General features: G+C 43.6%; 2 protein-coding genes across 2 annotated transcripts in view; one reads left to right on the top strand and one right to left on the bottom strand.

The window, feature by feature from the left end:
- Positions 1–508: 508 nt before the first annotated feature.
- LOC139329983 (PH domain leucine-rich repeat-containing protein phosphatase 1-like) lies at positions 509–17,740 on the bottom strand. Its single transcript, XM_070960679.1, has 17 exons — positions 15,756–17,740; positions 12,251–12,447; positions 10,351–10,476; positions 10,026–10,174; positions 8,245–8,391; positions 7,499–7,726; positions 7,014–7,216; positions 6,850–6,910; positions 6,652–6,747; positions 6,012–6,167; positions 5,650–5,850; positions 5,079–5,241; positions 3,812–3,942; positions 3,590–3,706; positions 2,900–3,094; positions 2,569–2,806; positions 509–2,418 (listed from the first exon to the last, which is right to left on the bottom strand). Exons 1-17 carry the CDS (start codon positions 17,374–17,376, stop codon positions 1,267–1,269), a joined length of 5,181 nt encoding a protein of 1,726 aa, XP_070816780.1. The 5' UTR covers positions 17,377–17,740; the 3' UTR covers positions 509–1,266.
- Positions 17,741–19,652: 1,912 nt separating this feature from the next.
- The window catches only part of tns3.2 (tensin 3, tandem duplicate 2), a 49,140-nt gene continuing 41,135 nt past the window's right edge, over positions 19,653–27,657 (top strand). Inside the window, exons 1-7 of the mRNA XM_070961483.1 lie at positions 19,653–19,675; positions 22,900–23,074; positions 24,656–24,706; positions 24,791–24,913; positions 25,031–25,095; positions 27,116–27,199; positions 27,480–27,592. Coding sequence (XP_070817584.1) covers positions 22,925–23,074; positions 24,656–24,706; positions 24,791–24,913; positions 25,031–25,095; positions 27,116–27,199; positions 27,480–27,592 — 586 coding nt within the window. The 5' untranslated portion in view covers positions 19,653–19,675; positions 22,900–22,924. The remainder of the gene's footprint in view (positions 19,676–22,899; positions 23,075–24,655; positions 24,707–24,790; positions 24,914–25,030; positions 25,096–27,115; positions 27,200–27,479; positions 27,593–27,657) is intronic.

Genomic DNA, 27,657 nt, shown 5'->3' with positions numbered 1-27,657 from the left:
TTTCCTAAAACTTAAGGTGATGTCTCTAAATGTCTTGTTTTGTGTGAGCACCAGTCCAAATACTCGCAGTTGAGAAATTAGAAAATGTTTGGCATTTTTACTTAAAAAGACTTAATTTACAGTTCCTGAAAACATATTTTGTGTACTTTTATCCACAAATGATTTCAGCTCTACAATAGAATTTGGATTATTTTATGAAAAAGAATAAAGATGGCAACTTTCTGGAAACGTGAAAGAAATCAGGCCAGGTCAGCCAAGTGTTTTCTGTTTCGGGACCGACATGTTTCAGAGTCTTTAAATCCCACTGACCTCCACTGTTCTGATTCAGAAGCAAATATCTCTAATTCTTGTCACATAAAATTACCCGCATGGCTCGATACCTTGAGGGTTATAGTGAGAAAATGTTTTTCTGTGACCAGTGAATGCTGCCTTTAAAAGAGACAAACAAAAGGCAACAGATGGCTCCATAAAGTCAGTATCCTCATAAAGAAGTCAAAACATGTTGCGGTTATCTGAAAACTTTCATTTATTATATAGCAAAAAGTAGCTTTCTTGTGCAATTTGCTGTTGTCAAGAAGTCTGTAACACTGTTCTGAGAACATTCATTGAGCTGGTGACAACTATAAGATTCCCCCCCGTTCAGCATTTACTCACCACTGCAGCACCACTCTGCACACCCCCGACAACACAAACCAAACGAGTATCAGCCTTTTGAAATAATCGTCTTTTCTCTCAGAGAATATTAGTATGCCTCAGTGACTAGGTCACTTTAAAGTATTAAACTCCTAGGAGTTAGTTTAACAGTTTTACTAACTCCTACAACTAAATCCATGAGCTGCAAACAGGGGAAATGTCTGCTACAACACAAAAACTGAATGGTCCATATCTCAAAGTACCATTGAACGTAGACTTCATCTCAAAAGTCTAATGAAAAGCATTCAAAGTGCTTCTTCAAATTAAACGTGGTAAAAATCAATTACATGTGAAGATTTAATCAACATAAAGTGTTATAAAATTGCATTGCGTTAAGGGGGCATAGAGTTAACAGTAGAAAATAAAGTAAATAACAAAAAGCATACCAAAAAACAGTCTGTGGTCCATCAGCGTCTTTAGAATACTCTGAGGATTTTGGTGGGAGCAGTACAACTTCATGCAGTGCAGAGCATCAAGACCGACAGTCCTGATTCCACAGTCCTCTGTCCCTGAAACTCATATCCTGGATGAGAAGTTGACAGCAGCTGTTGTGGATGGATGGGGGCGCAGATGTTAGAGGGGTGTGACGAAATAGTCTGCAGGTTTCTGGTAGCTGTGTGCTTGCTGGCTGTGTTTCTGAATTTGTTCTTGCTGCTGCTGCTGGATGATCTGCCGTACTTCCTCCTCCAGCTCTGGCGGGATGATGAGCTGGTCGTCAGGGTCCGGCTGGGCGGGAGCGTTGAAGTAGCCCCCCTGCTTCCTGACGGGAGCATCGGCCGCCTCCTCTATGAGGTCCTGGTTCCTCCCTTGGCAGGCCACAGAGCCGTTAGCTCGGGCCCTGCGGCCCAGAGTCCCTGACAGAGCTTCCCTGCTGCAGCAGGGAGAGGAAGGAGGGACGGGGGACGGGGAGGAGAAGGGAAGATGTGAAGGCTCGTGATGGGCGGGGACAGCGGGGGGGATGTTTGTGCTTGGCGGAGCGTGCCCCTGTGTTTGAGGTACTGGGCAGTCATAGCGGTGGAGACAGTGGACGTCAGCCTCCACCTCTACACGGCTGCCATTAGAGAAGACGCCAGCGATGGGCTCCTCGTCCTCACTGTCGACCCCGTTGTCAGACAGAGCTCCAGAGAACTGTCTCTGGAAGCTCCCACCTCCACAGCCAGGTCTTCGCATGCCGGCTCGCCCTGGCAGGTTCAAGTGGGACGTCAGGGGCTCGGTCTGAGGTGGCGGCTCCTCTGAGGACGCCGTGGATCCCACCTCGCTGCTCATCTCAGACGTGCTGAACTCGCTGCTCAGCTCACTCACTGTCCCTGAGGAGGCCGGGGGCAGCGGTACGCCGCCGTCACCACTTGCTGAGTAGGGGTGTGTGCTGGTGTTTGCACCCAGGCCAGGGCTCGGGGGTGGAGGTGGCGGCTCACAGAAACAGCAGCAGTCTTCTGTGATACTGAGCTGCACGACAACAGCGCTGAGGCTGTCAGAGCAGCCGTAGCTCTGAGCCAGAGTCACCAGCTTCTTAGCAGCAGCCAGAGCGTCTGGGACATTCCTGACCGCCTCCACCGCCTCGCTGGGAGACAACAGGTCCCACAAGCCACGGCTGCCCAGGAGAAAGAACTCATCCTGCGGGGTGAGGGTCACCGTGGAGATGTGGGGTCTGGGGGTCACAGATGGGCACAGGAAGGAGTAACCCAAAATCCTGGTGCAGTCAGTCACACCGCTGACTTTGTTATCCTGCAGCAGAGAAGGACAAAGGATCAAACCTCACATGTCTGATATCAGTTAATGTCTTACAGTGAATTACATCAAAATGTGCTTGCTGTAAATCTGAAATCTATTAATCAACGACACAGTTCACGCAGTCTCAACGGGCACTGTCTTTACCTCAGTGATGATGGCGTTATGCTGCCGGACCCTCTGGTACTCCGGTGTCTCTTTGACAGTGTGTGAGGTGGAGAGTTGCATAGCTTTGCCATCGCGGCACAGAACGGCCTGGCACCTGCCCACATTGGCAGCCTTCAGGGTGAAGCAGCCGCCGTGCTCACCAGGAGCCACCGGGTCGTGTCTGATGTGACATAAAGCTGCAGAGCCGCCCATCCTCTGGCCTGCTGTGCCCAGTTTCCTGCAGGAGAGCAACACAAAGTTCAAGAGAGTGTGTGATCACAGTCACTGCAGTAAGCTGTGGAAGTATTCAGGTATGTGCCTGTGTGTTTACCTTTGCATGGTGAGGAAAGTGTTGGTCATATAATCTTCCTCCCTCTGGCCCCTGTGAAGCTCCTCTGCCAGCACGTCTCCCATGGTGCACTGCAGCAGGTAAGGCACCTCCACGTTCTTGTCTCCATCAAAAACTCCATACAGGGCCTCACGAATCCCACAGAAGCTGTCGAGGGCCAGAGCAGCCACACACAGCCTGAGGACACAACAAGAAGACCAACAGGTTATCTCTGCGCTGTGCAGAAAGAAGGAAATGGAAGGAAACTCCATATTCTCAGAGGACAACTGATAAAATAAGTTATCCTGCATTACGTCCGACTTTAAACACTAAAACATTTTTATTGACTAAAAGCTGTCCGGGCTAAAAACAAAGAACTATCATACTTTTACGATTCAGCTGCAGTCCCAGGAGTCAGATCAGCTGAGTTGGTGATTCTGACAAAACATTTTGAATCTTTTTATACTTTAATTGAATTTTTATTATTTCATTACTATCAACTGTATCTTCATGTAATCATGTATATTTTGAAAGCACTTGAGAAAGTGCTAAACAAACCACATAAAGTTTACTCACTTACTGATAATCGTGTCCTTATAGACTTCAAGAGATCAATAAAAGACATGAATTTGGAAGGAAAAAATGCCAGTGAGTCGATGGTTAGAGAAAAGAATGCGAGGGGGGAGGACTGACTTGTTTTTGACTCCAGAGGCCTCTGTGTAGCCGTGGCTCCAGACTGCAGGGGCCCCATGGCTCTCACTCACACACGGAGCTGAAGGTGATGGATCCACCCTGAAACATCTGATATTACTGCAGAGAGAAGGAAACAAGGAATAGCCAGTTGGTTTAATAATCTGTGCAAAAATATATCTGTTGTTGACTCAGTGGATACCGCAGGATGGTTCAGGTTCATACTTGAGGAGCTCCAGGCTCTTGTGGTCCAGGTTGAGGCGAGGGTTTCCTGTGAGGTCCAGCTCCTGAAGCTTTGGAGGAAGCGTCTCTGGCAGAGTCACCTCAGTCAGCTCGTTGCAGCTCAAGTCGACACACTGAGGAAGTGACAGATGAAGGGTCAGCTCACAGGGCAGAGAATCTCTGGCTATACGTCTTTTCAATATGACTTCAATTCAAGGAACTATGAAGCCTCAGATGTAAATCCCATTAAAGCTTGCCTCAGACCTGCTGATTTGTTTTGCCCTTTCTCAAGGTTCATGTCTGTATCAACAACAGCAAGTTGTTTCTCCTCCAACGCTGCTTGAAAATGTGATTTCACTCGTGTTGCAGAAATAATTTATCATTACAAGACACATACTTGGATACAGTGTGTTTCTTATCACTTTAATGTCTCTCCTCTATATGACTTTTACAGGGCACAGCAGGAAAAGCATAGATGCAATCAGTAACATTATTGAGAGCTGCGTTCCCTTTAGGTGAGCTAGTGTCCTGGGTATGGAGCTGTACACACTGCAGAGCCACTGTTAATATTTGTAGTTGTCAAAATGCTTCCTGTGGAAAGTGACTGTTTGATGAGCTGTGTCCAGAATGGAGCAGGTCTGTCAACATGTTCCTTTTCTGTGAGACAACCGACATGTGACATCTTATATGCTATGTTACACACGGCACAGCTGCTGCTATCTGATATTAGACGACACTAAAGGTCCATGTTTTTAGATGTTCTCGTTCTCTTTTGAACCTACTGTGTTGTAATATGGGCTTTTCATATTTCTGACCACTCATGACGCATCCACAAACGTATTATTGTTCCCACCCTTATTTCACACACACTCATGCACAGACAGTATGGAACTGACATTTGGGTTCAGAGAAAGGCAGATTAGAGAGTTACTAAGAGATTACAAAGGATTTCCTAATCTGGCCCAACCCAAAAAAGATGAGCACTGAGGTAGACAGACAGACAGAGATGTGACAGGAGACAAGAGGGAGGACGGTTTTTACAGTAGAATGACCCTGATTTCATCTTTAATTTCCCAAACTAATTCAACAAAGCACCTAACGCGGACAACAGCTAACACTGATCTGCTGAAGTGTGCGTGGATGTTTTGTGTGGATGGATGGAGAAGAGGAAAGACAGCCACACGTTTACATTTTCAATCTCCAGAGGACCATGACAGCTAAGTGAAGGAAAGGAAACGGTGCCTAAAATACCTGTGCAGATCATACTAACCTTGATCTCTGGCAGCTGGAGAACCTCGGGGAATGCGCTGATGCAGTTGGAGTGGGCAGAGAGTGTGTGCATACGCTGGCAGCTCAGGATGGTGGTAGGCACAGCCCTCAGTTTGTTGCCGCTCAGGTCCAGCTCCTCCAGCTGCTCCAGTCGAGCCAGTTTACTGCAGGGGGTGGAGGCACGGTTATATCAGAGCCTTGGCACTGCAAACTGTATTTTTAGGAACCACATTCATCAAAGTCATCTCTCTTGTGACCTTAGCCTGATTCTGAAACAAGTCTCTGATTTTAGACTGGATGATAATGTACCATGTTTCTGGGATTACGACAACTCATAAAAGGGAATGAATTGTCTGAGCTTGGCTGGGCCAACAAGTATACAATTAGGTGCTTCAAACTGGGTGATGCTCTGCAACCTGATCTAGACCTGAACTACACTTTAATAACTAATGCTTCTGAGGGTGACAGTGCTTGTGAGTTTTCTGTTTCTTATTTTAATTTGTCCTTCATCACCACTCATACACTGATTAGCTCTTTTGCGAGCTCACTTCATGTACAGAACTGAAATGTACCTGGCAGTGAAGGTCTGTAGCTGGTTGTAGGCGAGGTGAAGCACCCTGAGGTGGCTGTGTCCAGTCAGCAGAGGGACACACTTGTCTGTCAGGCTGTTGTTGGTTACATAGAGCTCCTCCAGGCTGCTGAAGCTTTCCTCTGATAGGCTGGCTGCAGGGAGGTTCTCCAGCTTATTGGCCGACACATTTAGGTATCGCAAGCTGTGATGAAATCCCAACAGAGAAGACAAACTTAGTACTTGAACAAATGACTTGATGAAAGCTAAAACAGACTGGTGGGAAGGGAAAAATAGATGGATGGAGAGAGAGATGTGAAAAACAGAGGTGGAGAACAAATGGGGAAAGTGTGTTATCATGCGCACCTCTGTGCTTTAATGAACAGGTTGTTGGGGAGCTCAGTCAGATGGTTGTGTTGGAGGTCCAGGACCTCCAGCTGTGATCTCTCCAGCCTCTCAGCCAGCCGAGACACTTCGTTCCAACCTGCCAGCAGTTTTCTCAGGCTCCCACTGGACATCAGCCTACAACACACACAGACAACACAGCAAGCTCATTCTCTCTATAAGTACTGTAAATTACAGTATTTTGTGTAGCCCTATGTTACAGTAACCCATTAAGTTCACCTCATGTTGAATTCGTGACTGGCTAGAAGGAGAAGGACAGAATGAGCTCCTGTTGGAATTACTTGTGTTTTAATGAGCCTGTACACAATGACCACTATCACCATGCGTATATGCCCCTAAAGAAGCTGTGATCAAATTGTCTGAAGGCAACAGTGCATATTTTTAATTGCTGCCACAGGCTCTACACAGACTGAAAATAGCTCTGCATCAGTGTGGGCGTGTTGCTACAGGTAACGATGAAACCTTTAGGAAAAATACATCTGAGTTTAAAGACTTAGCCTCTTGCAGGATGCTGCACATTATAACCTTCACCATTTTAACAACCTCGTTCTACAGTTTGTGAAAAACAAGTCTATGATGCAGGTGTTTGTGAGATGCTCACCGTTCAGGCAGCTCTGTAACACAATTGTGGTTGACGTCCAACACCTCCAGTTTGCTGCTCTCACATACCCACTCAGGGACGCATCCCAGCTTGTTCCTTAATAAAACAAATAGAGTCAGCAGCCAGTTTACAACAGGCACACAGCCTTGTTTCCTACACAGTAAATAGGACAGTTAAGTATTCATAGAGTCTTCATACCAGGACAAATCCAGAACAGTCAGATTCTCTGGCACCGGCTGCACCTCCAGTAGCTTCAGCTCTAAAAACATAACATGCATAATTCTTAGTAGTCTGAGGGAATGCATATCAAGCAGCACGCATTGTCTTTTTAACATCTATACAACACATAAAAATGTTGGTACCGTTGTGTGCAGCATGCAGGCTCTTGAGGGCGTGGCCATCGACTCTGAGGAGGGAGAGAGTGTTTCTGTCACAGCGAAGGAGCTCCAGTCTACAGAGAGGCCTGACATCCAGCTCCTGCAAACCAGTGTCCCTCAGGTCCAGCTGGACAATGTGAACCAGCTGCTCCGAGTCTCCCACTGTCATACTTTGAAGCCGGTTCAGCCTGTGCAAGAGAGAACATAAACATTAACTCATCAGTTAATAAATTTTATTTCATTTCTAACCTGAGCCCCTGTTGGTTTGGCTGCAAAAATAAAAACAGCTAAACTGAACTTCAACTATTTGCTGTTAAGGATTCCAAATCCACAGGCCAAAAAGACCAGAACCAGCAGTGATGCAGGAATAATACAGCGCACATTGTTCCTGCAGAAAAGTGTTGGATTTCAGATGAGCTTTGTTCAAGCACTGCATCTAAAAATGTCAGAGTCCGTGTGGATTTGTTTACCTGAGGTCTACGTGGCGAGCAGGCAGCCACTGCAGCCCAGCAATATCCAGGACAGAGAGCTGGTTCCCTGCCAGACAGAGTCTCTCCATGCCTCTGAGCTTCTCCAGGACGGGGGGGACGCAACTGAAACAGTTGAAGGACAAGCCGAGGTAGGTCAGGCCCTCCAGAGAGCCCAGCTCCACAGGCAGAGAACTCAGAAAGTTACCATCCAGGAGAAAAGTCTGCAGGCTGGACACAAGAACAAGAGCGAATATTTAAGCTCCAAATGATGACACACCCCAGAGAAAATAAGACAACAAAAAAATAAAATGTAAAGTGCTTGACTTTAGTCTGCATCTCTGCTTTAAAAATATCCATGAAACTGACAAAGAAGCTGGGCTAGGAAAAAGCAAGCCGGAACTGAAATGAAAATTCATCACCAAAAGGAGGTTTAAGTTTTCTGCAGTGACAGTGTCCTCTACATTTTTGGTTCAGACTCGCATCAGCATGACTCTGCACTCTGATCACCTGGACAAAACCTTTGCACCGTCAGGACAGAAGTCTGGTGCACAGCCAGTTGTTCACTTAATACAGAGACGGATTAATCTGCACTGATGGAACCACAATGACAACAACTCCTGTCTGATTTCTCTGTCAGCAAAGTGCAGGTCACTGAGGATAAATTCTGCTCTTGGATAAATATCTGGCAATTAATTATCATTAATAACTGCAGCCCTGAGGTCATCACTTTCTTTCAGCCCACTTACTTGTGCATGGTTCCCACGTCTGCAGGCAGAGAGGAGAGACGATTTCCAGACAAGTTTAGCTCCGTAAGCGAGGAGATGTCACACAAGGCCAGAGGAAACTCTGACAGAGCGTTATTTGACAGACTGAGGCTTCTCAGTTTACAAAACCTAGAGAGAGTTAGGGAGCCAGTCATTGAGAGAGAAAGAGGGAGAGAGAGGAAGGGACAGGGAGAAAAGGGGACAAAGATATTAGTCTGTCAGTGGTACAATCAGACTTGTTTCTGAATTGAGGCTGCAACAAAAGGAAATATACTGAACTTTTTGAGTTACGTAACACCTGTCTCATAAACAAGGAAAAATACAAGAGGGGAAGCCAGCGCCATAACACTGACAGCACACATGCTATTTAAAGCTAAACGTTTACACGACAAAGTGTTCACTATAACAATGCAGCATGTGGTTCAGGTAGGAACTTGTTTGGATGTGTGTGTGCGTGCGTGCGTGCGTGGCTTCCCTGGCTTTCTTGGCCTGACCTAATCTAGTTCACAGAGAGGTCAGGGTGAAAGGCTGAGCCGGACCCACGTCCTTCCAAGGGAAAGTCACAGGCACGCCACAGGAAAAACACATTCCTCCAAACACCACATGGGAAGCGTGTGTTTACTGAGGAACAATGGCAGCAGATTTACACTACGCTGTATGTCTATTCAGTTCATCAAGTAAATGTTCGGCTTCACCAGAGTGTTGCCTTTACATAAGGTGGCTGCAAAGAAGCCAAAATCAAGAGAAACTGCTCGAGGATAAATACTGGATCAGCAGCGTAAATTTAAAGAACTGAATCAAAGGCTGGATCCTGTTTTATTCTTGTTTGGTTCTGATGCTGCTGTTAGAAATCGTTATTGGAGCTACCTGATGTGCTGGATTTTACCCCTGTCAGCATTACAGCTCAGCATAATCCCCTTCAAAAAGTGCCGAATGCCAACCATTGTTTTTGTACTTCAGTATTTTGATGGGGCTCTTGGCCCAGAGCAGATGACGAAAGGACTGATGACGGACGGCACAGACCCACAGGCGCTTTCTGTCAATGCCACAGTGGTCGTCCACTAATTAGAAAGCCAGTTGTTCAATCCCTGTCCCTTGCAGTCTACATGTTGAGGTATCCTTGGGGAAGATACTGAACCCCACGTTGCTCTCAATCCTGTACCATGACTGTGTGAAAGTGCATGAAAGGTTATCATCCTGATGAGCAGGGGGCACCTTACATGGTAGCCTCTGCCACTGATGTATGAATGAGTGTGTGAATGTGTGAATGCTGATTTGTGTTGCGAAGCGCTGTAAATAGCCGCTAAGACGAGAGATGTGCAATATAAATACAGTCCATTTACACCAGCGAGCTTTTGGACAAACTGATCTGGAAAACAAGAAAAAGTCCGCAGTCCCAGAGGTCAGGTGGCTGGATGTCAAATCTCTCATCACTAGTGTGGCACACTTGTAATCATCCAAACCACACAGCTGCACACACACACACACACACACACACACACACACACACACACACACACACACACACACACACACACACACACACACACACACACACACACACACACACACACACACATACATGTCATCTGTAATTTGATCTAAGCCGCTTCCTCTTTACACCATATGGTCGCTCCCCAAGAGAGTAAAAACCATTGAGAGACGTTCTGCATCCAAAAGAGAGAATAACAAAGACGACAAAGCTGGTGGTAGTAGACCCTGTCTCAGTGTGGTGAGTGCAGGAGTGCTGGTAACAAACTCACCTGGTGAGTGCTGGGACACCTTTATGCAGAGAAATGAAGTTGTTTTTGAGATTGAGGTGTGTCAGGTCATGGCTATAAAAGAGCTGAGCAGGCAGCTCCTCCAGGCTGCAGCACGACAGGTCGACCGAGTTCACCCTCTGGGACACAATCTGACAGAGAGGGAGGGATGGACGGGACAGGATGATGAGCAACTCGTCACAATGAGTCCACCAGAGGCAGTAAAGATGTGGAAAATCTTGCCATCGTGATAAACCAACCTTGAATCCATACGGAAGCAAAGAGTGTTACTGTGGACACAATTACATACATCTGACACTTTAAGTACCTTTGAGGCTGTCCTGTGCCAGCGGAGGTGCTCAGTGTAGGAGTCGTAGCTGATATAGTAAGTCTGACTCTGAGGACCCGCTGAGCTGAAAGCCAGACAGTGGCTGTGTCTCCTCACTTCCTCCACCTGCAGCAAAGAACACATTTTAGTTTCCTTCAATCTTTTTATGTTTCTTATAGATTCCTTGCCTACTTAATGACTGAAGTTCCATCCAGAAAGTTCCATCTCTGACCCTTCAGGTTTGCTTTCAGAAATGGCTGATATAGCACAAATCCATCTTTTCTGCTGGGTCAAGATACACTCTAACTTTGAGAACACACACACACTAAAGTGCAGGTGAGTGTGAGCTTTAATTCAAGTCCATCAAAATTGAAACATGTTGCACAACTCCTCTCAAATATACCATACTCACAGAGTAAGCATTTTGAATTTTGTCCCTACGGACTTGTTGTACAGGTGTGATAGGACAGCAAGTCCATCCATCCATCCATTATCTATACCGCCTATCCCTTTCGGGGTCGCGGGGGGCTGGAGCCTATCCCAGCTACAATGGGCGAGAGGCGGGGTACACCCTGAACCGGTCGCCAGCCGATTGCAGGGCAACATACAAGGACAAACAACCATTCACACTCACACTCACACCTACGGACAATTTAGAGTCATCAATTAACCTAATGAGCATGTTTTTGGTCTGTGGGAGGAAGCCGGAGTACCCGGAGAGAACCCACGCATGCACGGGAAGAACATGCAAACTTCACACAGAAAGGCCCCGTCTGACCCGGGGATCGAACCGGCAACCTTCTTGCTGTGAGGCACGCGCACTACCTGCTGCGCCACCGTGCAGCCGACAGCAAGTCCTAAGGGATAACATTATCCAACAGAGAAGAGACTTCCCAAGAAATACGAAACAGTAAAAGTGTTTTACTCTATGATTATCCTGAGGCAATGACAAAACGAGGATGGGCTAGTCTATATTGATAAATAAGCAGTATATCATTATTAATGTTTCAATATTTCTTGAGTGTTCAAATTTATTGTTTTACTAAAGCAAAATACTATGATTTTCTTGAAGGAATAGTCAGACAATTTGGGAAATATGCTTATTTGTTTTCTTGCTGAGGGTTAGATTTAGAAGATTAATTCCACTCTCATGTCTGTACACTAAATATGAAGCTGGAGCCTGAAGGTGGTCAGCCCAGCTCAGCATAAAAACTGGAAACAGGAGAGCACAGCTGTCCAAAGTTAAAAATACCAAGACGAGCACCTCTAAAGCTCACTGATTAATGAAAGTGTAAAAAGGACAAGCAGTGTTTTACAGGGAACTATTTCATGACAGAGTGTATTGACTTCCAGTTACCAGGCAATCAGCTGTGAGTCCAGGAAGTCACTGGACTCAGCCAAGAAATGGTCCAGCAAATAACTCATCATAAAACCAACAACTGTGCTCACTTGACCTTACGGTATTTGTACAGATTAAACAAACAGGATACAAAATATTAATTAGTTATTATAGGTAGTGGTAGGTTTTTTTTATAACCTTTAAACAGAGGCAGGCTAACGGTTTCTTACATTTCCAGTGTTTATGCTAAGCTAAACGAACCATATCATGCCTCTATCTTCATATTTACTGCACAGATATGAGAGCTTTGCTGAGTGCCAAGCAAACAGTGTTTAATGGAGAATTGTGTGTCTGCAGTAACCTGGTGCAGTATGTGGGAGGGTAGGGGGAACACCCAGCTACACAAGCAGTGAACAACCTCTGAGCTCCAACACAAACATGCTTTGTACCGCTGCTCTAATCCACAAGGAGGAATTCTGCCCCTTTAATGCTGATAAACAGGTACCCAGCAAGACTACTAATAAAATAAGTTGAGAGACATGACAGTGCTGAAGAAAGTACCTTTCCTCCAATGAGAGGGAGGATGTGCATCTTGCCGGTGTGGGCGTGTTTCACAGATGAGACAATGAGGCAGGTTCCACTCAGAGTGACCTGACGCTTCGACCAGCGGTTCACCGGCAGCGCCAGCTTCCCTTTCCGTACGTTGAACACTCCCGAAAGCTGCACACGCTCAGAACCACCAACACTTCGAGGCTTACCTGGAGAGAGAAAGACCCTCGTTACATGAGAATAAATGAGATTGCTGATGATCATGAATGGACTGATGGTTACACAAACTGATTTTATTTTTCATAATGGCCTTTATGCACAACAGAACAGGTTATTTTCAGCCTTCTAGGATTTTGTGAATCAACTCTCTCACACTGGGTTTCTCTTTCAGAAAGCGAGCGACAAGAGAGCTAGATGGTTATGTAAGTGAATTGTAGCTAATAGCCCGTGGGCTGAGAGAGTGAGCAGTCACTCAGGCGTGATTTGTTACATTAACCCTTTGCTGACACAAAAAGCCGCCACAGGGCAACACAGGGGATTGGCCAGAAACACCAGGCATGGAGTTCCCCTGCATTAACTGTGTGTTTTAACACAGTGAAACCAACTACAAAATGATAACACATATTCTCTTCTAAAACGTTTTCCTGTCTGTGTGCTTTATTGTCTGTTCTGGTGATCACACACACCAGAGAACAAGAGAGAGGGAGACACGTGAAGAGTCTGAGCCACTGAGCGGCCTCAAATCAGATTAGCTTGTTATGTAATGTCTTATAACACCAGCACCGTTGGGATCCTGACTATTGCTTCCCCCAGTGACTTCGACAAAATATCAATAAGCTTTCACTGGGACTATCCAACTCCTGAGTAAGGCTGAATGTCCAACCTCAGGTCTTTTTTTTAGTATGGATTGAAATCTCAAGACTTGTTTAGTTTGATCAGATTTAAATCAGAACTTTAATACTTAAGACCTTATGATTCTTTTGTTAAATAACAAAAAGACGTTGTAGAAAAACATGCCTACATTCCTCAAAGTAAGGTTTTTGGAAAAGTGACAGTATTGTTTTTGCAATAGTATCAAGAATGTAAAAATAATACCCAAGCCTACTCTTGAGAAAACTGGAGTTTAAACTTTTACAGAGGTCTGATGGAGGCCCTCTGTATATGATACTCATCTGGATTTTCTTTATTAAACCAATAAAGATCCAACACGCAGAAAGGAGGAAAAAAAGAGAAAAACCCTAAAAGCAAAAAATTAAAACAGTTTTCTGAACAAATATTCATTACTGGGTGACTGCCATCTATAATTTCAAGGCTTACAAGTTGAAGAATCTGTCCACTGGACATCATTGATGTAATTCAACAATCAGTCAGTGACATCATATGGAGTCTTTTACCACAAATACATATGCCTATGATTGAATAAACATGACATAAACATACCGACAGAGCAGATCAATCTGATTCTTTCAAACAGACCCCATTTGAAACAATATTGTGGAATGTGTATTGTGTGGGTCCGCCCTTCCCTGGGCGGTGCAGGCGAGACGTAGTGTGTTAATATATATAGGCATACATGCCCTTTCCTTCCGTCTATTTCTCTGGACGGGGGAACATCCTGTCTCTCATCCAGTAGCCAATAGCCATTTGCTGTTCATGCTACAACAAAACTGTTTTGTTGCATCTTGTCCCGAAGTGCACCAAGTGTCTGACCATTTCAAGCTCTATTTTGTATTTCCGCTAAATCTGAAGCAGTGTTGTAGTTCTTAAACAGCATTACTGAAGTGTGCATCTGGTGTGGTGCAGTGACGGCCACACTGTGAGGACAAAATAACAAATTGGCTTTCACAGCCTGAAGGTATTTGGTGAGTTTTGAGCAGAAGTGTCAGAGGACTTTGTTGGGTCCTTGAGTTTAGTCTTTAACCTTGTAGAGTAAAGCAGTGACCTCTGGGTACTGCAGTTCTCAGTCTGCCAATGCGACTGTCTCAGAGAGACCCGAAACACTGAGGAGGTGAAATCTGAGTTCCACTAAGGTCACTTTTCTCTTACTGTCAGCACATTGAGAGAGAGAGAGAGAGAGAGAGAGAGAGAGAGAGAGAGAGAGAGAGAGAGAGAGAGAGAGAGAGAGACTTGGCAAAGTGCTTTTTGTCACAAGGATTATGCTGAGTCAGACTCCTTTGGCTCGATTCTGCAAATCAACATTAACAAACAATTCAGAATACAGAGAAGTGGGGCAAAAATAATTTCTTGTGAACTAATGGATAATTTTTCCTTTTCAGGACTATGAAAGTATTTCAAAATAACAGTTGGAGCCACCATTTTAGAGTGGACGTCTTGTGGTGAATCATTCCAATTTAACTTGAAATGTCTCATTTTGGTAAAATCTGGAATTTGCAGTCACTTCACATCACCACACCACCACTCCTCCATAATTGTCCTCGTCATGCCAGGAGCACTGTCACTGCAGCCTCTCACTGCTTGTTTCATGGTGGTGTGTTTGTCTGCAGTAGCTGGAAGGGCCCCTGGTTTCAGCGGCCTAACTCTCCGTCATGCTTTGTCCCTCTGTCATGTTACTGTGGGAGTCAAGAGAAGGGGGGTGTAGGGGAAGGCAGCGGAATTTGTCCAGCACTCAACGCTGCATTTTCAGGATAGAGGAGCCAGTTTTGCACTACATCTTAAGTTTATCTCTGCTATTGGTATGTGTAGTAACAGTATGTCTCATCGTGTATTTTTCATAGACACTAAAAATAACAAAGGAAAAGGAGAAGAAAGAGTGTTCTTCAATGAAGGAAGACGGAGAGACACGACCAAAATATTTCAAAATGGACTGACAATGTGAGTTACATCAAATTGAATAGTTCATTTTAGCATAACTGATTTACTGTATCTTCCTCCGTCATCACACAACTCTTTCTACCTACTGTCTTTGCTGATGGTGTAAAAAAACAAGGTCAAAAACAATATCCAGTTGTGCTAATCCCATAAGAGATCACGGATGTTTTTCCATCCTCTTACCCTGCTTGTCAGCAAAACAGGATCTTTATCAATAACAACAACAGCAGAAGAAGAGAAACAGCATCATAATGCCTCATGATTTCGGTGACTGGTGTGCCCAAAGAGCACACCTGTTACCTCCAGATGTGTCTCCCTACAGGCATACACACAGAGGGGTTGGGTGGGTTTACAGGATAAACACTGGGCATTGTCCCACCAGAACAATTGAATACACTTGTTTAACAGTCCGACTGACCAAACACAATGACAGCGCTCACGGTACACTGAGAATGGATGAACAATGAATGAGCAGGGACAAGCCGAGCACAACTAAAGTGGCGTGGTGTAACGAGTGGCTAGCGGCTCTCTGGCAGCTAAGGTGCAGTATATTTCAAAAAGAATAATGATAAAACTAATAAAAGTGTCCAGATTTTCTCGTTAAAATGCTTGCTGATCTCTCCCTAGGAATAAGCCATTCACCTATATACATAAGTGCTTTGAATTTCAATTTTCCAACAATACTCACCAAAGTAGAAGCGAATCAGGCAGCCAATTTCTGGATTCATTCCCTCCCCCTGCACCCTCCATGGGTCTTCAAATCCCAGATTAGTGAGGTACTCATTTAATATCTGCAGGGGCCTCTCATCATCTCCCAGCCGCCGCACAGCTCCACCGTGCAGCTGGATGAAGAGAGCTGGGGTCGGACTAGCATTGGTGGGCTCCGGCCACCCTCTGCTCCCCCCAGGGATCACCGGGTCAGGTTGGACAGATGCTTGGCTGGTCAGAGGCCGAGTCTGAGAGCTGCTCGGGCATTTAGAGGGAGGTTTGATTAATTTGGGGTCAACTACGTTATCACCAGTTCCAGCTTCAGTGTCGTCTAGTGTGGTTGTCACTTGGCTGGAAGCGCTGCAGGGGTCTGTGGCAGGCAGGTCCACTTGCTGGTCTGCAGCAGAGTTGCTTGTTGAATGTGTTGGAGAAGAGGTGAGGTCTACTTCATCTGAGGAGCTCTCAAATGGGTCAGGTTCCTCTGTGGCGCTGTCACAGTTTGGGCTCAACACTGACGAATCTGTGCCCAATCCCAGACCATCACTGAGAGAGTCCCGGAGTTCTGTGCTTCTAGGTCCACCTGGGCTGAAATCCTCACAGGTGCTGCTCTCCATATCTGAACCAGAGTAGACACCACAACAGTCTGCCACACTCAGGCTCAAATCAATCCCGATGTCATTCAGATAGACCTCAGATGAAGAGTTACTTCCTGTTTTATCATCCAGTAAGTTAGAGGACAGTTTAGTATCAGGATAAAATTGTTTTGTGTGTTCATTCTCCTCTGCTCTGGAGTTTTTGACATCCACACTGTCACTAACACTTTCAATTACATCAGTATGTCCATTGCTGCCTTTACTATTATCATTCAAGTCCACTAGAGCAGCATTTTTGCAGTTAAATCTCAACACTGCTCCAGCTTTGCTCCCTTCCAGCTTGCTGGCTACCTCTTTAGCAGTGGTATCCACTGTGCACAACACCGGCCGCGGGTAAGAGGGCGTGAGCCAGTCGTGGACGTGAATGCAGCCCCGCCGGAGGTCCGACCTCACCCATGTCTTATCCGAGGCCTGAAGCTGCTTTGACTGCTTCTGCCGAAGAAAAGTCCTCCTATCCAGGCTGAGGGTGCTCAGCGGTGAGACTGAGGGAGCGGGACTGGCCGCCTCCGCAGAGGACACGCCGGGCGAGCTGCTGGTCGGCGGAGCCCCAAGCGACAGATTCCGCTTGTGTCTCTGCCGTCTCCTGCTCAGCAAAGAGTTGACAGAAGTGGTGCTGTTGACTGATGTCAGACTGTAAATGCTGGCTGTTTTCACGGCGGGCATGTTAAGATTTTTGGCGGCACCGCCGATAGCGTTGGCAACTTGGTTCTGATAGATGCCGTTCCTTATCGCAATCTGAAGAAGGGAGGTGGCTGCAAGTCCCTTCCCGAAGAGTTTCGCCTCTGCGCCCCCACCGTCATCCTCCCCGATGGAGGGTCTCTTTCCCGCTGATAGCGGTGTTAATCCACTTGTCTTAACGGAATTACTGTCACTGCCAGACTCAAGTATCCCCTGTGGTGTTGATGAAGACGAAAGCGCTCCAGAATCGTTTTCCTTCACACTTTCCATCCTGTTGGCTAGCAACGGCGGCTTCAGTTAGTTAGCAAGATCTGTCTGCAGGTGAATGCTAGCCTGCGTTAGCTTACAGTCGTTAGCTCACTGTAGTTGCTGGCCAGTTCCTCCAGGCAAATGGGTATGGCTCCACGTTAGCTTAGCGTGCTAAAGTACTGCGTGGTTCGTCCAAAGAGTTATCCCGCTACATCATCCCGTTTCATAATACGCCTGTTAGCTCGCTTATAGGAGCTAACTGGCTGGTCGACATGAGAAAACGCTTTTCTAGTTGGTCGCCATGGAAGCTAGCGCGACTACGCGCGACTGCTGCTGTACAGACGGCGAGCGACGGTCAGCAGTACACGGTGGCCAGGGCGGGGTCTCATTGGATATGAATTATGAGACCTTAACGTGCTGCCCGAAAGCTCGGAATTTACAAAGCTACGTACACGACGGGGATCCTACCTCACAGCATGGTTAAAACAACTGGGAGAGTATTAAGTTTCCCGGTGTTATTATGTTAAGTGCGCTAGAAACCCGTCTTCTTATGTGTGTTGTTGGACAAAACAAGTGGGAATTTAGGAAATCGTGATGCCAGTTTTGCCTTGTCAGTATTTTCGTGCACTCTTAAGGCACAATACCAGAGTTACTGGGGTGGGGCGCTGAATTTCTTGTTTCGTTTAATTCAAATTAACAGTGTTGGTAAGCTGTTTGACGCACAGCAGACTTTTACGCGTGGTGACGGTCGTTACCTCAGCCACACTACATACCTCAACTCGGTCAATTTCCACATTTATGAAAAGCAGTAATCCAGTCTGCTAGTTGTCACTTGCCAGTACTGCCGCTGATGGAGAAGCTGTCAGATAGGGCAACGTGTTATTTTTTTGGCTGCAAAAAACGGATTGGCGTTACAGGTTACAGCACTGACAGAGGGATCTTCCAACACAGCATCACCAGATGCGGCCCAGCAGTGTGGCCTCTGCGCACGTGGGGCTGTCCTGCTTTGGTGACACATCCAGCAACTGTGGCTTCTGACGAAGCGAATACTAAACGCATGACTAAACGCATTACTAATATATATATATATATATATATATATATATATATATATATATATATATATATATATATATATATATATATATATATATATATATATAAAATTTATTATTATTATTATTATTATTATTATTATTATTATTATTATTGTGGACTAATAAAACTAAATAATAATAAAACACTACCCTCCCGTCAACGAAAATAAATCCCTTTTTTTACAACCTACAGTAATCGTATAGGTCTGACTTGCTCGTCTCTTTATATGATTTGATGGAACGCGTCATCTGGCGCCACCTACTGAGATAAAGAATGTATCACCATAGCCACTAGTAATTCCTACACTTATTTAGGAACAGTTTATTATTTATATAAGTCAGTGGTGGAACAAGTATACCGACCCTTTGTTGAAGTAAAAGTAGTAACCAGACAATATTTCTAGTAGTAGAAGTACTCCATTACAAGTGGACTAAAAGTCCTTCATTCAAAATGTTGCTAAAGAAATAGTTGCATTTATGTGATGTATCAAAATTCATTATGCGGCAAAACAGCCTCTGCCAGTGTTACTTGATTATTATTATTATTTTATCATTTCTGATGGATTGCTGTGTAGGCAGCACTATAATCTTATAGTGGGCCATGGTGAAAATTTAAAGTACTTTATTTTGTAGTTTAATCTATAACAGCAGGTTATACTGTGAAGTAGAAGTATAAAGTAATAGAAAATGGAAATACTCGAATGCATATACCTCAAGTTTGTATCCACTTACAGCAGAGTAAATGTGTTTAGTGACATTCCACCTCTGCTCGGGACCTTAGCATAATAAATCATTCATGTCATTCAATGTACTCTCTCTTATCAGATGGTCTGTGAAATAAAACACAAGTTTGTCTTTGACATTAAAAAGCTGATCAAATCTTTGTGTTTCTTTGCCTCTCTGTTGCACAGATACAGCAAATCAATAACAGTTTGATAACCTATACTGCATGCCCTGATGAGCAGTATCATCAGTATGTTGTAACTGTTAAGCTAACGTACGTGCCAGAGTGGACTGCTGTGACATTACAGTCCAACAGAGGGCAAAGTGCAAGCTGCACTGTGACAGCGGAGTTTATCATGCTCTCTCTCTTGCTCTCCTTCTCTTCCACCCTCCCACTGTTGAGTCTCCACCTTGTTTTCTACACCAGTCACACAGACTTTCACTCATCAGGCTGCATATTGCTGTGATTTTCACTTCTGTTTATTGCAAAATCAGCTAAGGTAAGACTCCTTTCCTGTTGTCTAAAATGTTTAATATCGCTCCTTCTTTTGAGTTGATTTACAGTAAAGTTTGAAGTACAGTAAAGTTTTTCAGCATGGCCAGGTCAATGTTCATTCATGGAGGACAAACTGGGCGTAATGTTCCTCTTTCCTTGAACGTTAACAGCCAAAGATGCTGGGCCAAGTTTTAGTGTAGGCCACCATTTTCAGTAAACAAAGGGACATGTGATGGATGGTAAATCTCAGGGGGATTAGCAGTGAAAAGTGTCTCCCTGCAGATGCACTGAGAGGGGGAGATTAGCCTACTGACACATTAAGACACTGAACCCCAGGAGATGCATTTCCACTGGGATTCAGTCCATTTTAAGAGGTCATTTAATCTTGCATCAAGTCTTAAAAGCCTGCTTTTCTTAGGACAAGTGAAAAACCCTGCCAGTGGGGGTGTGATAATTACACTTATTACCAATGCAAATGAACTTCCTCCAAAAATGGCTTTGAAAGTGACATGAATTTGATACTAATTAGACAGAGTACTAATTGATTGACGTATATTTGAAACATGTAGAATAAAATGAAACTACCTCACCCTGCTGGCGGATTTAATTCGATATATTTATGAAAAAATAAGATTGTGTAGCTCAATAAGGAGCCTCTGTGGGCATCAGGTGGACTAAAGGGGGGTGCGTTTAGTGCGCCAATGAAAAGCTTTCATGGAAAGAAAGCTAAATGGAGACAATGAAGAGGTGAAGGCCACTGGAGGATGATAAGTGAAACAATAGCTGGTCATAGTGAGGCAATGCTGTCAATGTCTCCTTCTCTGGGACATTTCCCAAACAATTTCACTTTCAAATAAACTTTTATTCTAATTATCGACCGACTGATGCATCTATCCCTGCTGCATGTATGAAGGTGGAGGGTGTTTTTCACTGCCAGCTTGTGTTGAAAGGAGAGAGGAAAGAAACAAAGATGGCTAATCCTTTTCAGGATGCCTTTCTTTAAAATGGGAAATAGAGACTATAATTAGATGTGGCTAGTTTAAGCTCAAGGACTTTGCAAAGCAGCTTTCCCTATAGCAATGTGTGTGCATATGCAAGTGTGTGTACGTGTGGTTAACTCACACACTTCCGTTTGTTTTGGTTCCTCAGGCGGAGCACTGACAAATTTAGATTGCAGCAGTCTAAAAATGTTGAAAAAACACACCAGAAATACATAATTGGAGAGCAGTCACTCATTAAGATTGTTTGCCCAACCCTGTCAACTGTTTCAGCAAGGATCAGACACAGGAGAGAGCACGCTTGTATTGAAAAGGACATTTTTCACACATGTGCCAAAACAGGCTTGGACCCCAGATGTGTGCCACTTGAACCAACATATAGGTGAAAGTTACTTCCAGTTCAAGCTCTACAGATGGCAGTAGCATTGTGGAGCCTGGGTGGCATAGGCCAGATTCCCAGGTTCAGTCCTCAGCAGTGCTGCTTCTGGTGTGGGCCCCATCGAGCTTGGGTGGGGAGCTAGTGTGGGATCACGTCTTTGTCATAGCACTACTGAGTCTGATTGGCTGGTCTATTTTACTTGGTCTATTTCAGGGGAGCATAAAACAAAGGAGCACAGTGCTTATAATGAGTAAACCGTTGGTGATGGGTGCATTTTGGTTATAGTACACTTGACAAACATTTTTATCCCAACATGTACAATTCTGCTGTATGTCCTATCATGACAATGTTGATTTAATGATCATCAAGTGAAAGAAAAACAAATTCTCATTCAACTGAATTGAACTAACTTAAAATATGAATTAGGAACTTCATTTGTGGATACAGGAAAAAACAAATACATTTAAACAGTGAAGCTGTAGGCTTAATTTTGGTTGTGGTTCTTGACACTACTCAATAACTCGTCAGATGTCATGACCCTGTAATGATGATGCCGAATCCAGTGTCCATTTGAGCACCGTGGCATCCTTTATTACTCTTTATAGAACACACTACACTGTGCACAGATGTATTAAGATGTGTGTATCGATGGGCCTCTGACTGACTGGAAAGCAACTTTTTGCGTGTGCCAACGACCACAGTGAGCCATCACAACACATTTTATGCATATTGCAGTATTTGGTTCACCGTATACTTTCTCAGTACCCTCAAAGGGTCATCACCAACATAATGAACTTACTCATATTAGAGAATAATAGTATTCAGATGATCTTTGGTTGCGATCTGTCTCTGAGATGATGCAGCTGCAATTCTTTGAGTCAGTTCTTGTGTAACTTAAACATCTGAGAATCCTCATTGATTCATCTTGTTTCTTAAAGCCCTACTAAAGCGTGAGTGTAACAGAAACCCGTGACAGAGTTACGGTCTGTTTTCATTCACGCTGCAGTGGTTCCCAGTAGGTTATTCTTGTATGTTGCTCTGGTGAAAATGGTTTTATCACTGTTTACTCTGCTGTGGTCACATGGTCAGGGTGAAGGCAAGGTTAACCACAGGTCTTTCTACACTCTTCACTGCTTCACTGTTGGCTTCGCTCCCATAGACATGCACTAACATGCATGTAATGGCCCTGGTCCATATACTAACAGTGAGCCCAGATACCACAGAATTATCCAGTCCGTGGTTTTTACGGAAACATGTGGGCAGGATATCACATTCTTTAGGTCTTTAGGACTTGGAGTTATAAGGTCAAAATCCCATCCCATTTTTATATGAGGTTTTCAGGAACAGGTATATTGCAGGTAGAATCTTCAAATGCTTCAAATGTCTGCTCTTACTTTAATATAAAGCAATAAAATGAATGAGAGTTCTAAGATATTTGGGCACAGACAACAATGTTTTTATCTGGACACTAGACACTGAGCTGATGAGGTTACAATCTGCTGTTATTGAGGGGCATCTTTCTTCTGTGACTCATCATCACCTCTCCTACAGTCACAAGCTCAGTGAGGGATTCCAGTGAGTCAGCTTATGGTTCAGTTCCTCATTTTTCTGGTCCTGACCTGACTTTGTTTTAGCATCACATCCCGTAAAAGGATTTGGGGATTAGTAAGGCTGACCGGATTTGAACTCACATGTGGGCCAAAAAGATTTGCCTCACTTGGGAGTTCCAGCTGATATGACACAAGCTCAGCTAAATGCTCTGCAAACATCTGCTGACCTGCGGTGAAAATTCTCACTTCCCTAAATTTTCCATGACTTTCGTTCTGACCCCCCGCGTTTCACTTCCTGTAGGGTGCCCATGTGACCAAAACCAGTCATGGAGGAACCGCAGCGAATTCATCTCACCTACATCACTGAACGCATCATCACCATATTCTGCCCCCCTGAATGTCCAGAGGAGATCTACCTGCAAAACTTGCAGGAGATTATTCTCATGCTGCAGTCCAAGCATGGACACAACTACATGGTGAGATGAGTGGAACAGACTGTGGTGGTAGAACTCATATCTGAAATCAAAGTAGCATTACCACAGTTTAGAAATAGTACCAAAAAAAAACAAAAACAAAAAAACATAATTATGCAGAGTGGCCCATTTCAGAATAATGTATATTATTGGATTATGATTATTAATGTATTAAATTATTTATCACTTAAATATTGCAGCTGGTAAAGGGTTTTTAGCTGATTTATATACTACTGAGTAGTTTTACTACAACAATGCTCCATCAGATTTTTTGTTGATTACATTTTGTGTGAATAGGCTGAATTTGCGAGGTAAGTAGTAACTAAAGTTTTAAAATAAATTCACTAGAGTAAAAGGTCAGTATTCTTCTCTGAATTGTAGTGGAGTAGCTTAAAATACCTCTCAAAGTACAAATATCTTAAAATTAAAAGTACCACACTTGAGTAAATGTACTGAGTTGCTTTCCACCACTTTGAATAGAGCTACATGAGATTTTTTTTTGTTTGTTTATTTTAAGTTTATGTCAGTTAATAATTACCCAAAGTAACAGAAAACATCAGTCATGTAAATCAAAATATATATGAATATTTTCAAGTCCCATTTGAAGGCCCACCTCTTTTCACTTGCCTTTGATTAGTGTCTGCTTTTTCAAATGCTAGTGATTATGTTCCCTAGGAATCTCTCAGTTACCTTTTAAATTTTTTGTTTTGTTTCATTTTAACTCTTGTAGTCAATGCCTTTTAGCCCTTTTACTTTTGCCCTAGTTCTTTCCTGTTTATTGCACTTTAAGCACTTACATGTGAAGCACTTTGGTGTGGCTCAGCCATCTGTAAATATGCTATAGAAATAAAATTGACTTGACTTGATAAAGTCAAAATCTCAGTAAAAATGTGTCTTTACCATACTGATACCAGAAAGCTATTTTGAATCCTACGCACGCACGCACGCACGCACGCACGCACACACACACACACACACACACACACACACACACACACACACACACACACACACACACACACACACACACACACACGCAGTAATTGTAAATGTAAAAAGTAAATGTAAGAAATGTAATAAGATTCTGAGGAACAATAATATACACTGTGCATATATGCAGTAATTTATACAAAATATGCAGAGATAATCAAAATGTGATACCTGTTCATTAAAACAGAAAATGCTGACGTTTACAAGATTGATCCTGAAATGCCTTAAGGCTACCAGAGTGATGACTGGAACATATCTGGTCTGACATCCATCCTCAGCTCTATTTATAATATAATCTAGCTTTATTTATAATACTTACTGAAGTATGAAAATAAGATTTATATTAATTTCATATGCAGAGCGTTTCTCCACATTGCCACAAAATGAATAATGAATGGAGATTAAAGTGAACAATATAAAGTGAGCAGTGACATAATATATTCCAGTTTCACTACTGAACATTTAATTTCCATAACTCCTAATTTTAACATCATTAGAGATATTATTTCTGTGATCTCCAAAAATACTTTTATAATATTAATTTCCTGATGCTGTTCTTTTCTTTGTCATGAAAACAATCCTTCCGTCTTTCAGCTCATCAACCTCTCACAGAAGAATGACACTCTCACCCAAATGAACCACAAGGTGACAATAACGCTTCAAAGCACCAATTTGAGATGGTAAATTGTGTAATGTACTGTGTTACAGTATGTGTGGTTTGTCTATCAGGTTTTGGACACAGGCTGGTGGGACCACTTGGCTCCTAACCTGAATCAGATGTCCAGCGTGTGCACAACAATGGAGAACTGGCTGCAAACACATCCGAAGCATGTGCTGGTTTTACACTGCCGGGTAAATTTCACTGATTCCTCCGCACACACACTGACACGGTCATGCTCGTTACATTGATCTATGCACTGCAGGTACAGGTAGGTTTATTCACCCTGTTTCTGTGGTTGTTCTCCACAGGTAGGCACAGGCCTGCTCGGAGTTCTGGTGGCTTCCTACATCCACTTCAGCAACATATCAGCCAGGTAACACCGATGCCATGTGAGTTTGTTCAAATAGTATAAAGGACAGTAGAAAAGCATTTAACATTCAACTTGATTAACATTCAACTTGACTATTGTCAACTTGCTAACATGCTGACAAAGACAATGCTAACATGCTGATATTTAGTATGTGTAGTGTTTACCATGTTCACAGAGTTTAGTATGTTAGTGTGCTAACATTTGCTCAGAACACTAAAGACAAATTATATCATATTCTAAATTATTGGACAAGAGAAGATCACTAAAGCTGTTAGAATTCATCCTGGAGGACCTATGAATGTCTGAAGCTAATTTAATGGCAATTCATCAAGTATTTATTGCGATATTTCAGTCTGTACAAAGTGCAGGACCAACAACTGCCTGAAAGACTGACCCTGCCATCCTGTGCTGTGCCGCTGATGTTGCTGCACATTTCAGAAAAAAAAGCAGAGCTGATCTGTACATACAGCAGTGAAAGAAAGTCTAGTGTGTTTATCCTAAAATATTGTCATTTTTGCCACATTACCAATGAGACCAGAAGACTGGAACACACTTCTTCTTCAGAGGAAGATGGTGTCAGATGTCATTCTGTAGAGATTTTGGGTATGATGCTAACGTGGCAGTGTCAATCATCTTGTTTAACATAGACTGGCTAGTGTGCCCCCAGATATGTCAGCAGCTATTGGCCACACTGCAAAGTGGTCAAGGTTCCCAAGGAATGAATCCTAATGATTTTGGAGACCCCCCACCCCATCCCTCCCCCCTTGACCCTTCATGTCGTGTCACCAGCAGGCTTCACTGTCCACTTGTACACAAATAAGAGCACAATGTCGTTGGTAGATTGTTATTAAAGCTGCTTATGAATTCATGCATAAGGATCCACATCAGGTTTTGTAACAACTAACAATAATTGTCATCATATGGAAGAAACTAATGGCTTTAAACATTTAGACTGGCTTGATAACATTAATTAATGACTCTTATGGGACTCTTCATGTTCACATAATCATTACTATTCCATAAGTAAAGGGAACTGTGACTGTGAAGTCTGTAAACAAAGGATTGACATTTCCTGGATGTACTGGCAGATCAAAGAGTGCTTACAGAACAATAGACATAGTGAACAGAGGCTGATCTGCTGTTCGTCTCCAGCAGGCAAAGGGCAGAACGGCTGATTGAGGAGACTTTGAACTTGACTGCTGTTTGATTTTTGGGCAGGGATCCTGTAGTTCCTGCTGTTGGACACCAGTAAATTTATTTACTCTCAGTTTACTTGCATACTAGAGAATGACCCTAGAAGACACAAAACATTGTTCATTTCAGCCAAAAGCCATTTTTAAACCTGACATTACATTTTATGGTGTAGATGTGAACTATTAAAACCACATTTGCATGGACACACTGTCTAATAATGGGGTGAAGGAAACGGTCAGTTTGAGACAAATCTCTCTGCAGAAAAGAAGAGGATCAGGTTGATTTTTCCACTGTTAGTGTGCACGTATGTGTGTGCGTGTAATTCATGGCTGAACAGCTGACTCACTGTTGAGAAATATCTGATTGTGACCATTGTCCCTGACAGACTGATATACTGTGCTTGTGTAAGTGAGTGCAGGTATGCAAGATTTTGTGAATGCGTGTGAATGTGGCACTTAAGATAAGATAGGACTTTATTGATCCCACACTGGGGAAACTTAGTCCTTACGGCAAGCAGGTTGCAAAAAAAAGCAATTACAGTGGCATAAAGAGGTCAAAATAAAAATATAGAAGTATACAAGATACAGAATAGAAAACTAACTACTGACATGACGTATTGTATTGCACTTGAGAATATTATTGCACCTGAGAAAAATACTATTTCACTTGGGAAATACTGGGTCTATGTATATGCACAGTATATACAGTTTAGAAGATTTTAGAATCTGCACCATGTGAAATGGATAAATATGAGCACTTATGAGCATCACTACAGAACTGAGGAGGCATGTTACACCGGTCATCATCTGAATATCTGCCTCTCTCTCAGTGCAGACCTTTCTCTCGACCTCTTTTCCATGAGGAGGTTCTACAATGACAAGCTGTCTGCTCTGATGACCCCCTCGCAAAAGCGGTAAGAACAGAGTGGATTGATCAGGATCATTGCAGGTCAAAGGTCAACTGCACTTCAGTACTCAGCCTCTTACCTTTGATGCAGACAGAGGGACCTGCTCTGACAGTTGACCTCAGCCTGCAAGGTCATTTGATTTATCCTCCTGTGAAACAGTTACCATAATCCAGCTACAGTAAGGTCATGAAACAAGGAGAGGGACTCGGTGAAAATCATATTTACCAGTCATGATGTCATTTAAGACACTTCAGGCAGTATAAATGCATTTCTGTGTGCTCTCCAGGTATGTTTGGATGCTGGGCAGCATGATGAAGAGAGGACTGAGGATGTATCCCTCTCCGTCTTTCCTCCTCTGTGTTGTTCTTCATGGTCTTCCCAAAATAAAACCAGATGGAGGTAAGGAGCAGATATCTGTTCAAGATTAGAGGAACTAGTAAAGTAGTAGTAGTAGTAGTAGTAGT

Source organism: Chaetodon trifascialis, chromosome 4 (genome assembly GCF_039877785.1).
Source record: "Chaetodon trifascialis isolate fChaTrf1 chromosome 4, fChaTrf1.hap1, whole genome shotgun sequence".
Taxonomy (NCBI): domain Eukaryota; kingdom Metazoa; phylum Chordata; class Actinopteri; order Chaetodontiformes; family Chaetodontidae; genus Chaetodon; species Chaetodon trifascialis.
The sequence above is the reverse complement of the archived record's forward strand: the minus strand, read 5'-3'. Positions and strand labels throughout refer to the sequence as shown.